At 43.3% G+C, this 14,411-nt stretch overlaps 1 protein-coding gene across 1 annotated transcript; it reads left to right on the top strand.

Moving 5' to 3' along the window:
• The first annotated feature begins 3,154 nt into the window (after positions 1-3,154).
• On the top strand, positions 3,155-5,614 carry LOC115175218 (uncharacterized). Its single transcript, XM_029734464.1, has 2 exons — positions 3,155-4,195; positions 5,146-5,614. Exons 1-2 carry the CDS (start codon positions 3,336-3,338, stop codon positions 5,228-5,230), a joined length of 945 nt encoding a protein of 314 aa, XP_029590324.1. The 5' UTR covers positions 3,155-3,335; the 3' UTR covers positions 5,231-5,614.
• The last annotated feature ends 8,797 nt before the right edge of the window (positions 5,615-14,411 follow it).

Raw genomic sequence — 14,411 nt, 5'->3', positions numbered from 1 at the left:
AAAGGTAGAAATTCAACATATTTTATACAAGGTTTGTCTATGTTGAAATTTGGTTACCATGATGACATAATCCTGTGGTTGAAATGCCAGCATCAAAACAACAAATCCAATGTATTTTCCACCTAGATTCCACATCACAAAATACATCGAGCAATGACGCTGAGACAATGTTGATTAAAGCAGTTTGTGCCCAGTGGGAGGTGATTTCCTGGTAGCCTACATGTGTCTGTGCACCTGACTAACCAGGCGTGGCAGGGATTACAGTGGAATACTAACTGCGTTGAGACAGTTGGCTATGGGCTCAGACTGGGCAAGATTACCCTGGATTCCTATTTTAGCCCTGATGTATGCCCACAAGTATGACCTGTCCAATGTACGACAGAAGCTGTGACATACAATATGTATAAATGTATATGATCCAAGCAGAGCAAACAGGTTTTATGTAGTCTTTGGTATGAGTAGATTAGGCACTGAGAAAGTACAGTATGTCTAATTTAGCAGAAAGATCCCTGTTGTGGTTCATTCATTTCCGTCTGTGTGGAGTATCATAATCTCAATCATGTGTCTCTTCTGGGAAACTTGACAGGCACACACCAGAAGAGGAATTCAAGGTTATAAAATATACCTCACTGGGAAATGTTCAGCTTTGGAGCAAGGGGGGTTTCAATTCTCGCAAAGCACGCTCCCTGATGTCACTTTGCTCAGAAAGAAGATTATCAGAGGTGTTAGTGAAACTATAAACATAACATCTCAATGTACCCTGTATTTTATGACTTCTGGTGTCTGCTGATCAATTACAACTATATTTAAACTTGTATGTATTGCAATTCAGTATGGACTCTTGGTTTGATCATTTGGTTTGATTTATTATCAAAATTAACTTAGAACTTTTGGATGATTTTATATCAGTTTTTCAATTCAGTAAATAATATATGTCGGAACATTAAGAAACATAAGACGAGGGAAACTTTACAGGACACAAGGAGGAGAGCGTGGTATGTGTCTGTGAACAAGAATAGTTGGATAGTAGGGAAACAAAACAAAGTAACTCAACTAAGGAACATGGGCAGGTTCCTGTCTCTGATTTTACCCGTATCTTAACTCCACTGTTTCCTGTTGCCTGTAAACATTCATTGGACATACGGTGGAAGAGGCTAAAAAAGACACCTGACAAATTGGGCCCCGATTATCTTGATGGGCTTAGTATTATGTGCATTTGTGTGCGTGCGTGCGTGCATCATTCACTTAATATGACCATCTGTGTGCATGAGTCCTCCAATCCTATTTGATCCTTTTAGCTCCTCAGTCTCTCTAGCTCTGTTTCGTTGGGTGGACTGCATAGCTTCCAGAAGCCTCAGCCAGACTGCACATCCACGAAACCCAGAAGAAAGTTAAAATGATAGATATTCGGTATGATCCATCTATTGAAGAAGCCAGTAAAGAAGATTGATTGAGAGGCTGAATTGTTATTGAGATTTCGTAAGATACACACCCTGCTGAACACACAAGTTTTCAAAGGCAATCAGACATACGCACCAATGGATGAGCAAGACTATCCACACGTACTAGGCTAAAGATTTGGTTCTGTATCTCTTCATTGAAATTACATCGTAAACGGAGAACTTCAATCCATTTTTTTTTTTCGACATCTGGGTGTAAAAATGGGCTGTTCCCCATCTAAGGGTCAGCATTTCCCAGAGGTCGCAGATGGGATCCACAAGGCTCCGCTGCCAGGACCACCAAAGTTGGGTGACATCAAGCCTGTTGAGGGAGAAAACCAAGATATTGACAATATGGATATTGACAAAGAATTAGAGGAATTCTCATTATCAGAGGTGAATCCTATGGCCCCTCTGGGCAAAGTGGCTGACATGGCCCCCAACACAGCCGTTGTGTCAAACCCAGGGGCCATCTCTGAAATTGAGGTCAAAATGACGTCTCAGGTGAGAGACATAGAGAGTGAGAAATTACCGGAAAAGCAGGCGAAAAAGGTAGAGAAGCGAAGGAAAAGTAAGGGTGTCAAACAGGGTCACCGAAAAGAAAAGGAGATAAATACTTCCATCATGCAGGGGAAGGTGGACCTCTCCATGCACATGGTAAGAGCTCACCAGGCCGCCTACAAATACCTGAACCCCAACATCTCCAAGTGTGAGACCCTGCTGGAGATGCTGGACCAGGTCGCCCAGACCCAGCTCTCCCTGCAGCCCATGATGACAGTCATTGTAATGCGCTTCGAGGAGGTCAACCAGGCCCTAGAGGAGATGGCTGATGATGGCGAGCTGATGCTGAAAGAGCATGGCAACCACATGGCCTGGCCCTCCGAGACAAGGGCCCCAGCTCCCATCCCTGCCAAGCCCAGTGCTGACCCATCAGAACCCCCGCCAGACGTGCTGCAGCAGCTGCTCCAGCATTCCACTGAAAAGTTTAAGCTGGTGGGGAGCTTGGTCCAAGGCCTGGGAGACACTGCACTGGAAGATGCGGCAGACTACTTCGCCTCGCTATCTAAACTACTAGGCGAGAGGCTGCAGGCCAAGCGAGCGGTAGAGGAGCGTCTGAGCCAGGTGCTGGCACGCGTGGAGGCAGCCGCCAAGTGCAACCTTGATGACTTGTCTCTTCACAGCGAGGACAGCGGCATTGGGGGAGAGAACGAGTCGCTGATGGGATCAGAGCACCACTGTCGCCAACGGGGGAGTTCTGGGTCCAATAGCAGTGCTCGCCCCACACCCCCAAGCCATTCACCTGACAAGGTATGCCTAAAAAAAGGTGAGGAGGAGAAAGAAAATGAGGAAGTGGATGATGATGATGAAGACGAGGAGGATGAAGAGGAAGAGAGGTCAGGGAGGGTGTGGTCCAACTCTTCCTCATCAGACCCCATTCAGACCCCCAAGCGCAGTGAGAGGCAGCCACCCAAACAACACCAGACAGCTGCCCCCTTGGGCAGGCTAGTGATACCGCCACACTCACAGTCCATAGAATCTTTCAATGTTCAGGAGCTGCAACAGAAAGACCTGGACCAGCGGATGGGAGACAACACTCTGAGAAGACACTCTTCAGGAAGGAGGAAGGTTTATAGATATGAACTCAAAGGGTCCGCGAAGGCAAACCAAGCACCAACTTCTCTACCAGCGATAGCACCACAACCCCCTGGCCGCAACTCTGTCAAAAGACTCATAAACACATTCAGTGGTGGGACGGATGTTAGAAAAGTCCAAAGTCTCACTAGTGCACACCTTAGGGGGTCTAGGAGGAGTGGAACTCCAGGTCCTCTCTGGCCAGTGGAAGGCAGGGAGGACCTAGATGTGGACTACCTGCCCCCACCTCCCCCTGAGGTCCTGATGGACAACTCCTATGAGAGCAACGAGGAGAACCCGGGTGATCAGGACGGGGAAGAGGAGGACATCACCGGTAGAGGCCACCCTGTGCCACGCCAAACAAGCACCACCTGTCAGCGCCTGAGGGCCTCGTTGCAGACCATGACGGTTCTGCCCAACCGTGGCAGTGTCGGACCAATCAGGCAGGATACCGTGGTGAGGGGAGATCATCAGCCAGCCTCTGAGGTCAACCAAAAGAGCGTGCAGGCCACATCGCTATACAGCCAGGCCTGCAAGATCATCCACCTGCGCAATGCAGCTGAATCCCCTCCTACGAGACCTGATCAGGGGGTCCGAGGACCCCTTAGAGCTGGGGTGAGCCTCAGGCAAGGAAGCAGCAACCACTATGAGGGGGAGTATTACCCCACCAGCATGCCACCAACCATCCCAACAGTCTCCAGAGTTCGCCTACCACACTCTTGTCCCTCTACGCACCAAGAACTACCAATCCCCCCTGCTTTCGCACAGCCTAATCCACCTTCACATCCATCTTCACCCCGGGTCCTGAGATTGAACACAGAGAAGAGTGGTGAAGAAGACATGTCGCCCTCAGTGTCCTTCAATGATGCCCGATCGGTGTTCTGTCAAAATAGCCAATCGAACTCCCAGATCTGGACCCTCTCCTGTAGCTCTACGCTACCCAGGCCCTATGGTGAGCCCTCCCGGGGAAGGCTGTCCACTCGAGGGTCCCAGACTGTCAGTAGGCGCAGCCAGTCTGATCAGAGACCCAGCCTGATGACACAACGAGACGAGTCCCTTGTCCCAGGCACATCACAGGCCAGGACTGGAGGAAGTGAGTCAAATATCACCAATAACAGTGAGAGGTGAGTGTCTCCCTTTACTCCCTGGGTCTAGCTAAAAGTTCAGTGCACCTTACGTGATGATCAAACCGGCTCCGGGAGGCGTCCTCGTGCATCATCTTGCGCATGTTGAGTTTGTCATTTTAAAACGCTAATTGATCATTTGAAAACCGATTTGCAATGATGTTAGCACAGCTGAAAACTGTTGTTCTGATTAAAGAAGCAATAAAACTGCCCTTCTTTAGACTAGTTGATATCTGGAGTATTAGCATTTGTGGGTTCGATTACAGGCTCAAAATGGCCAGAAACAAAGAACTTTCTTCTGAAACTCGCCAGTCTATTCTTGTTCTGAGAAATGAAGGCTATTCCATGCGAGAAATTGCCAAGAAACTGAAGATCTAAGCAGAATAGAAAGAGGAGTGGGAGGCCCCGGTGCACAACTGAGCAAGAGGACAAGTACAATAGAGTGTCTAGTTTGAGAAACAGACGCTTCACAAGTCCTCAACTGGCAGCTTTATTAAATAGTACCCGCAAAACACCAGTCTCAATTTCAACAGTGAAGAGGCGACTCCGGGATCCTGGCCTTCTAGGCAGAGTTGCAAAGAAAAATCCATGTCTCAGACTGGCCAATAAAAATAAAATATTAAGATGGGCAAAAGAACACCGACACTGGACAGAGGAACTCTGCCTAGAAGGCCAGCATCCCGGAGTTGCCTCTTCACTGTTGACGTTGAGACTGGTGTTTTGTGGGTACTATTTAATTAATCTGCCAGTTGAGGACTTGTGAAGCATCAGTTTTTTAACCCACCCACTCACCCTACCTACTGGCTCCAGATTTAACCTGAAAACCACCTTTTGGCATAAACCTGAGTAGATTAGATCTCCTTCCCCACTGCATCTCTCAGCTACCTGGCCCGCTACCCCACATAATCCACCCATGCACTGAAGCCTATTCTTTTCCTGTTGTTTCATAGGATGGTCAAGGGTCTTGTGACGGAAGGGGAGAACCAATCAGATCCAAGTGATGTTGCTCCTACTGACTTGAACCCTGAGCAGTAGTTCATGGCAGCCTGCCAGGGCAGAATCTACTGAGTGAATTAGAGGGTGAGGATTGAGCATGGAAAGGGATTATGGATTAGGACTCTGAAAGCTAGAGTTTTTCCCTTTTTCTGTCTCTTCTAATGAGAGGAGAACAGGTTTATTCTAAGAAAGTGTGTTAGGTTGCAACGGAGAAAAATATTAAATACATGTGTTGGTTCTATAACTTCCTCTGAAATCTTACATTTTACAGTAATTACTGAAAACGTTATTCCAACAACAATAAAATGTACTAAATTATATTCTAATTAGGATTGGTTGATTTGTTGAAGATTAATAATGATATAATATATGATAATAATATTTGCAATCTGTCAATACATTTGTGAAAATAAAAATGCATGATTGACTATGACTAATTATATAATTGGTAAAATTATTTGTTTCCTGTTCGTCATACTGTTTTTGAATTAGCATTTTGTGTTTGAACTGTTGCCATTTTTGTTATACAGTAACTACAGTGTTTGCTTATTAATGTTGCTTTATTATTGTTATTATTATTCATAGTCACCTTTTTTGTATTTTGTTTAATTCTACTTTTTTCTAACTTTGTTCCTAAGAAATGTTGTAAAAAAAATAGTCTGTGCTTTATGAGAAGAGCAGTGTGACTTAAACAACACATTACCTCACGCAACCATAAATAGCTTCCTGATTACTCTCACATACAGTTCTCTGTGAGCATGAGTCCCAGTGGCATTATGTACTCATTATTTTAGAGGGGGCACAAAGTATGTGAGGATTGAGGGGGGTAGTCAAACACCTGAAACAGCCTTTTCCTGTGATCTAGAGCCATAATCATTATGCCTAAGGTTTACCTGTTCAATTGAATTGATGATGCACATTGATTATTTAAGAACTTTTATGCCTTAAGAGTTTAGTACAACTGCCACACTGGTATACAGTATCATGATCCAATAGTTAAAACATGCCAGCTAAGATGGTTAGACAACTTGATTAACTTGATTGATAGCCTGAAATGGCTTGGTAGCTAGTTAAGATGTTGGGAGATTGGGAACCTATCCAGCTGGCTGGCTGGCTAGCTAGCTAGCTAGGTGGCTAGTATTACAGAGAAACAACAAAATGTATTCATTTTATTTATGCAAGAAGGAATCAATAGGGTACATACATACGGTAGCTTGATCAAATGAATTTACACATATACCTCCAGCGAGTCCTGCCCATCACCTGCAGCTAAAATCAAATCAAACCCCCATGTGTGTGTCACTCGACACTCTCTCTCCTCCTCCACTGATGATAATATCTGCACGCACTAGAGTATCTCGCATCCTACCTAGCATGTCTTTGCTCCGTGGTGCACCTTGGAAGGAACCACTTACTAGGAAGAATGGGGGGGTATTCTTTGTCTGGTCCAGTCAGTGTGCTCCCTCCACAAAATACAGCTGATAGATCTCGTTATAAATAATTGTGATAAAACGTGGGCTAAAAAATCAAGTTTAGTTATTACTAAATAAATAAAATGTAAAAGGACAAATCTGAGGAGGCACGTGCCCTTGTGACCCCTATGGGCATGACACCTCTGGCATGACAATCATTATAGGTTATATTCTGTGTTATTTTGTTAGGCCCACACACTTTTAACTGACCTGACAATGGAGTATATTTTCTTCAGGAAAGAGTAAACTTTTCGAAAACTATTTGAATTGATACGGAATTTGAATCATCTCTTTACTATATTGCAGAGCTTAAAAAGCCATACAACATATGGTTTTTCAACAACAGGTTATAGTAAATAATATCAAAGGCTGCACTGAAATCTAACAGTACAGCTCCCACAAATTTCTTATTATCAATTTCTTTCAACCAATCATCAGTAATTTGTGTCAGTGCAGTACATTTTGTTAATTGTTCATTTGTTAACAAAAAAATAGCATTGTATTTGGTCAAACACCATTTTCCCCCAAAAGTTTGCAAAGAGTCGACAGCAAGCTGATTGGTCAGCTGTTATAACCAGTAAAGGGTGCTTTACCATTTTTGGGTAACGGAATGACTTTGGCTTCCCTCCAGGTCAGATTAAAAATATGACAAATAGGAGTGGCAATATAGTCCGCTACCATCCTCAGTAGCTTTCCATTTAAGTTTTCAATACTGAATGATGATTGGTTAAAATCGCATTCCAGGCGGTGTCTATTCCACAAATTAGCACCGGCTAAATCTATGACGTTAAAATACCTATTTACTCTGTTCCATCTGACTGCGTAATCCACTGTATCATCAGCTCTCCACTATAAAACGCGTCAAGACATTATCTCACATTTCTTTTACACTAACATTTAGTTTTCAACAGCAGAGATTTGTATAAACCTTGCTGTCTGTCTCTCCGACATTTGCAACATTGTTTAAATATTACATTTCAAACTGTCCCATAGTAATGAACGTGTAGGAGTCGGGACGAGAGAGGCAGGAAGCGTTTCTCAGCCAGTCGAAATCATGAATCAGCTGGCATCATTTTTTATGGATATTTATGGATGTCAATTGAAAAAAGGTAAAACGAAACAGTCTTTCCAGCTTCAGTTTGAAGTGTTAGAGCTCTGTGTTGTTGGCTAGTTCCTCTGAAAAGTGTTCTAACAAGAGAGCACATTTTCTATGGCAGGTGAAATAGTGCCTCATCAGCTCATTGTTATAGATGTATGCAAAGAAATGTCACTAAAAAACAGCTTAAACAAATGCAGCTGCTGCTGTTATTCTGTCTGCGCTGTTTGACGTAACTCTAAGTTAGCCGTAGTTGGCTAGCTAGCAAGCAAGGGATAAGAATTTTGCCAGCCAGTATGGCAATGGAACATTTAGAACGAACGACTGGGTCGCGTCCGTAAATACAGAACAAAAAGACTGAAAGACTCGGTCGCATCTCTGGCAACCGAACCAATAGAACGAATAACCAGCCGGCTTGGCTAGCAACCCTAGATTTGTTTCGGGACTATATCTAGTGGAAGGATGAAATAGTATGAATAAATTCATCTAAATAACGTTTTTAATTATAATATGTCAATCATTATTTAATTATGTTGGTAACCTGTTGTATAAAAGTGATAATGCCCGAGAAGCCTGTGTTTGGTGGATATATTGGCACGTTTTGCCGGCCCGAGACAATAAGTCCTCCAAACACCGGCTTCTCGGGTATTATCACTTAAATGGACAACAATAATTTTCCCACCTCAACCACACTAACTTTACAATGATTTTCTTTCATTACAAAATTACAATGATTTTCTTTCATTATTAGCAGCGGCGATTTTAGCATGTAAATCTTGGTGGGGCAAACTCCCCAAATATTTTTAAGATGCATGCCAGCAAAGCCACTACACAACACAACACAAAAAATAGCTTTAATTGCACTACAACGGTGACAAACAGTGCACACAAACTGTTAGGACCTACATAAAGCTGTCCCAACAGCAGAACTTTCTTTTTAGCACCATGGAGTGAATCCTTACCACTGCTACACCAGGCTATCAGCGGAGCCTTGTCTGGTAGAGAAACAGTTAATTCATCTTCATTTACTGCCTTTTAAAAAAATTTGGCTGACTTGCTTAAACAAATGTGGTTTGACTGACAATTGAGATGTACAAACTATGGCATAAGAGGACAATGAGTGGATAAGAGGCCATCCGTAATTTCAATTAAGACGTTAATGAGCGAGCTAGGACGGACGTAGTCAGTATAACTATTTGTTCAGCTCTTTTGAAATGTACAGCGTCAGATTTCAGAACATGGGCCGTTCTTACAGTATTCTGCCTGTATATCAAGTCAGAACCATAGGATAAATAAATAGGGCATATAAGCAGACAATGAAAGCTCTTATAATATTCAATGATGACATTTCTCTAAAACAGGCTATAGGCTACATGTGCACCACCAAGTCAGAACAGTAGACTAAGTTATGAGGAGGAAAGGGACCACATTTTTAGGATGAGGCACATGGGCTACTAACAGCTTACTACACAACATACACTTAGTATTACTTTCTTAGCTACATTATACATATCTTCCTGGCATATTACATAATTTATGCAGCAGCATACAATACATTTTTGGACTCACCGTGTTGTGCTGTGCTCACTTGAACAGGAAGGTGGTACGGTGGTACTTTGTGGGCAATTTCTGTCATCAATGTCTACCATTCTCTAGATTTATGGTGCTTTCAAGACAACTGGGAAAGCTGAAAAAAACTATGTTGAATCATGATGTCAGTAATCTTCAGGTCGGAGCTCTAGAAAGAGGCCCGAGTTCCTGACTTCGAATTCTGAGTTCGATGACCATTCAAAACTTATTTTCCCAGTCGGAGCTCGATTTCTTTTTCCAAATTCCCAGTTGTCTTGAACTCACTAAAGTCTGAGATTTCCCAGTTCCGAGTTTCCAGTTGTTTTGAACGTGGCAAAAGTCATGCTGGATTGACAGTATGTCCAATGTTAAATGTTTATAATTTTAAGCTTGGAAAAGAGACCCTTAAACCCAGACTGATTGCTTTGCAATGTTTTCAGTTAGACTGATTCCTTCCAAGCCATTCATTGTTGAATTTGCGATTTTCAACTTGTCTAATGTTCATGTCCAATGGCCGATGAGCACCAATACGTCTTATCTATAATTTCTCTTCATAATTTCTCTTCAGATGAAAAGGATTGAGAAGAATTTGCAAGTAGTTTGTCGACTTGATTCATGATGATAACTGCTAGCTTGCTAGCCAAGATTTTGAAAGTATGATGTTGACATGATCAATACAATTAAAGCTACGGTAGATATAACGTGATTTAACATCATTTTATGACCTTTAGCCTTCTAGGATGGGCAATTCTAATTAACTCTATAGCAGCACCCAAGGGGCTTGAATTTTCGAGCTCTCCCTGTAGAGTTTGTGGTGACGAAGTATCCTCATGAGTAACAGAACACTGAGCCAATCATGGCGCAACTAGAAAACATTACCAAACCCTACGCTCTCTATTCTCTGCTGGCTGCACCTCCACCACAGAAAGCACTGAGCTAGGCTGAAACACCTGCATTTTGGAGCTGCCTTACTGAAGAAAGCAAAAACGACATCATGTTTGTATGCGGCTTTATTAACTCAATGATTTTTTTTATTTACAATGTTTACAAACTGATATGTGACACTTACTAATGCCAAAATAACATGCAAAACAGGCAACCCATATATATATATATATATATATATATATATATATATATATACACTGCTCAAAAAAAAAGGGAACACTAAAGTAACACATCATAATCTTATTAAATACTTTTTTCTTTACATAGTTGAATGTGCTGACAACAAAATCACACAAAAATAATCAATGGAAATCCAATTTATCAACCCATGGAGGTCTGGATTTGGAGTCACACTCAAAATTAAAGTGGAAAACCACACTACAGGCTGATCCAACTTTGATGTAATGTCCTTAAAACAAGTCAAAATGAGGCTCAGTAGTGTGTGTGGCCTCCACGTGCCTGTATGACCTCCCTACAACGCCTGGGCATGCTCCTGATGAGGTGGCGGATGGTCTCCTGAGGGATCTCCTCCCAGACCTGGACTAAAGCATCCGCCAACTCCTGGACAGTCTGTGGTGCAATGTGGCGTTGGTGGATGGAGCGAGACATGATGTCCCAGATGTGCTCAATTGGATTCAGGTCTGGGGAACGGGCGGGCTAGTCCATAGCATCAATGCCTTCCTCTTGCAGGAACTGCTGACACACTCCAGCCACACGAGGTCTAGCATTGTCTTGCATTAGGAGGAACCCAGGGCCAACCGCACCAGCATATGGTCTCACAAGGGGTCTGAGGATCTCATCTTGGTACCTAATGGCAGTCAGGCTACCTCTGGCGAGCACATGGAGGGCTGTGCGGCCCCCCAAAGAAATGCCACCCCACACCATGACTGACCCACCGCCAAACCGGTCATGCTGGAGGATGTTGCAGGCAGCAGAACGTTCTCCACGGCGTCTCCAGTCTCTATCACGTCTGTCACATGTGCTCAATGTGAACCGGCTTTCATCTGTGAAGAGCACAGGGCGCCAGTGGCGAATTTGCCAATCTTGGTGTTCTCTGGCAAATGCCAAACGTCCTGCATGATGTTGGGCTGTAAGCACAACCCCCACCTGTGGACGTCGGGCCCTCATACCACCCTCATGGAGTCTGTTTCGGACCGTTTGAGCAGACACATGCACATTTGTGGCCTGCTGGAGGTCATTTTGCAGGGCTCTGGCAGTGCTCCTCCTGCTCCCCCTTGCACAAAGGCGGAGGTAGCGGTCCTGCTGCTGGGTTGTTGCCCTCCTACGGCCTCCTCCACGTCTCCTGATGTACTGGCCTGTCTCCTGGTAGCACCTCAATGCTCTGGACACTACGCTGACAGACACAGCAAACCTTCTTGCCACAGCTCGCATTGATGTGCAATCCTGGATGAGCTGCACTACCTGAGCCACTTGTGTGGGTAGTAGACTCTGTCTCATGCTACCACTAGAGTGAAAGCACCGCCAGCATTCAAAACTGACCAAAACATCAGCCAGGAAGCATAGGAACTGAGAAGTGGTCTGTGGTCACCACCTGCAGAACCACTCCTTTATTGGGGGTGTCTTGCTAATTGCCTATAATTTCCACCTATTGTCTATTCCATTTGCACAACAGCATGTGAAATGTATTGTCAATTAGTGTTGCTTCCTAAGTGGACAGTTTGATTTCACAGAAGTGTGATTGACTTGGAGTTACGTTGTGTTGTTTAAGTGTTCCCTTTATTTTTTTGAGCAGTATATATATATATATATATATATATATATATATATATATATATATATATATATATATATATATATATATATATATACAGTGAGGGGAAAAAAGTATTTGATCCCCTGCTGATTTTGTACGTTTGCCCACTGACAAAGAAATGACCAGTCTATAATTTTAATGGTAGGTTTATTTGAACAGTGAGAGACAGAATAACAACAAAAAAATCCAGAAAAAACCCATGTCAAAAATGTTATAAATTGATTTGCATTTTAATGAGGGAAATAAGTATTTGACCACCTCTCAATCAGAAAGATTTCTGGCTCCAAGGTGTCTTTTATACAGGTAACGAGCTGATATTAGGAGCACACTCTAACTTCTTGAGGCTACCTGGGACGTTAGCGTGCCACCTGTGGCGCACCCTATCAACAGCAGGTGCATTTCAAGAGCGGCAAATTTGAAACCAAATAAATGTACAAATTCAAATTTCTCAAACATACACTTTGTAAAGGCTGGGGACATCTTGTGGAAGCAATAGGAAGTGCCAGAATATACCTCACCCCCTTTGTTTTTCAATGGCATAGGCTCAAAGTCAATTCAACACATCAGGTATCCACTTCCTGTCAGAATCTGTCTCAGGGTTTTGCCTGCCAAATGAGTTCTGTTATACTCACAGACACCATTCAAACAGTTTTTGAAACTTTAGGGTGTTTTCTATCCATATATAATAAGTATATGCATATTGTAGTTACTGGGTAGGTGTAGGAGGCATTTAAAAATGGGCACATCTTTTTTCAAAAAAGTCTCAATACTGCCCCCTATACCCTAACAGGTTAAAGGGAGTGCTTCTAATCTCAGCTTGTTACCTGTATAAAAGACACCTGTCCACAGAAGCAATCAATCAATCAGATTCCAAACTCTCTACCATGGCCAAGACCAAAGAGCTCTCCAAGGATGTCAGGGACAAGATTGTAGACCTACACAAGGCTGGAATGGGCTACAAGACCATCGCCAAGCAGCTTGGTGAGAAGGTGACCACAGTTGGTGCGATTATTCGCAAATGGAAGAAACACAAAAGAACTGTCAATCTCCCTCGACCTGGGGCTCCATGCAAGATCTCATCTCGTGGAGTTGCAATGATCATGAGAATGGTGAGGAATCAGCCCAGAACTACACGGGAGGATCTTGTCAATGATCTCAAGGCAGCTGGGACCATAGTCACCAAGAAAACAATTGGTAACACACTACGCCGTGAAGGACTGAAATCCCGCTGCGCCCGCAAGGTCCCCCTGCTCAAGAAAGCACATATACATGCCCATCTGAAGTTTGCCAATGAACATCTGAATGATTCAGAGGACAACTGGGTGAAAGTGTTGTGGTCAGATGAGACCAAAATGGAGCTCTTTGGCATCAACTCAACTCGCCGTGTTTGGAGTAGGAGGAATGCTGCCTATGACCCCAAGAACACTATCCCCACCGTCAAACATGGAGGTGGAAACATTATGCTTTGGGGGTGTTTTTCTGCTAAGGGGACAGGACAACTTTATCGCATCAAAGGGACGATGGACGGGGCCATGTACCGTCAAATCTTGGGTGAGAACCTCCTTCCCTCAGCCAGGGCATTGAAAATGGGTCATGGGTGGGTATTCCAGCTTGACAATGACCCAAAACACACGGCCAAGGCAACAAAGGAGTGGCTCAAGAAGAAGCACATTAAGGTCCTGGAGTGGCCTAGCCAGTCTCCAGACCTTAATCCCATAGAAAATCTGTGGAGGGAGCTGAAGGTTCGAGTTGCCAAACGTCAGCCTCCAAACCTTAATGACTTGGAGAAGATCTGCAAAGAGGAGTGGGACAAAATCCCTCCTGAGATGTGTGCAAACCTGGTGGCCAACTACAAGAAACATCTGACCTCTGTGATTGCCAACAAGGGTTTTGCCACCAAGTACTAAGTCATGTTTAGCAGAGGGGTCAAATACTTATTTCCCTCATTGAAATGCAAATCAATTTCTAACATTTTTGACATGCGTTTTTATGGATTTTTTTGTTGTTATTCTGTCTCTCACTGTTCAAATAAACCTACCATTAAAATTATAGACTGATCATTTCTTTGTCAGTGGGCAAACGTACAAAATCAGCAGGGGTTCAAATACTTTTTTCCCTCACTGTATACACTAACAGTCAAAAGTTTAGACACACCTACTCATTCAAGCGTTTTTCTTTATTTTTACTATTTTCTACATTGTAGAATCATAGAGAACACATCAAAACTATGAAATAACTAATATCATGTAGTAATCAAAAAAGTGTTAAACAGGGTAAAAATCCAAAAGCATTCTCTTTTACTCAGAGTATTATTAATATTACCTCCCCTGTCTGATATCTTAACTTTCTCTATGCCACAAA

This window comes from Salmo trutta, chromosome 35 (genome assembly GCF_901001165.1).
Source record: "Salmo trutta chromosome 35, fSalTru1.1, whole genome shotgun sequence".
Taxonomy (NCBI): domain Eukaryota; kingdom Metazoa; phylum Chordata; class Actinopteri; order Salmoniformes; family Salmonidae; genus Salmo; species Salmo trutta.
The sequence above is the reverse complement of the archived record's forward strand: the minus strand, read 5'-3'. Positions and strand labels throughout refer to the sequence as shown.

Coding starts and splice junctions, on each gene's coding strand:
- LOC115175218 (XM_029734464.1), top strand. CDS start 3,336: ATGGACAACTCCTATGAGAGCAACGAGGAGAACCCGGGTGATCAGGAC. Junction 4,196..5,145: donor ATCACCAATAACAGTGAGAG/GTGAGTGTCTCC, acceptor GTTGTTTCATAG/GATGGTCAAGGGTCTTGTGA.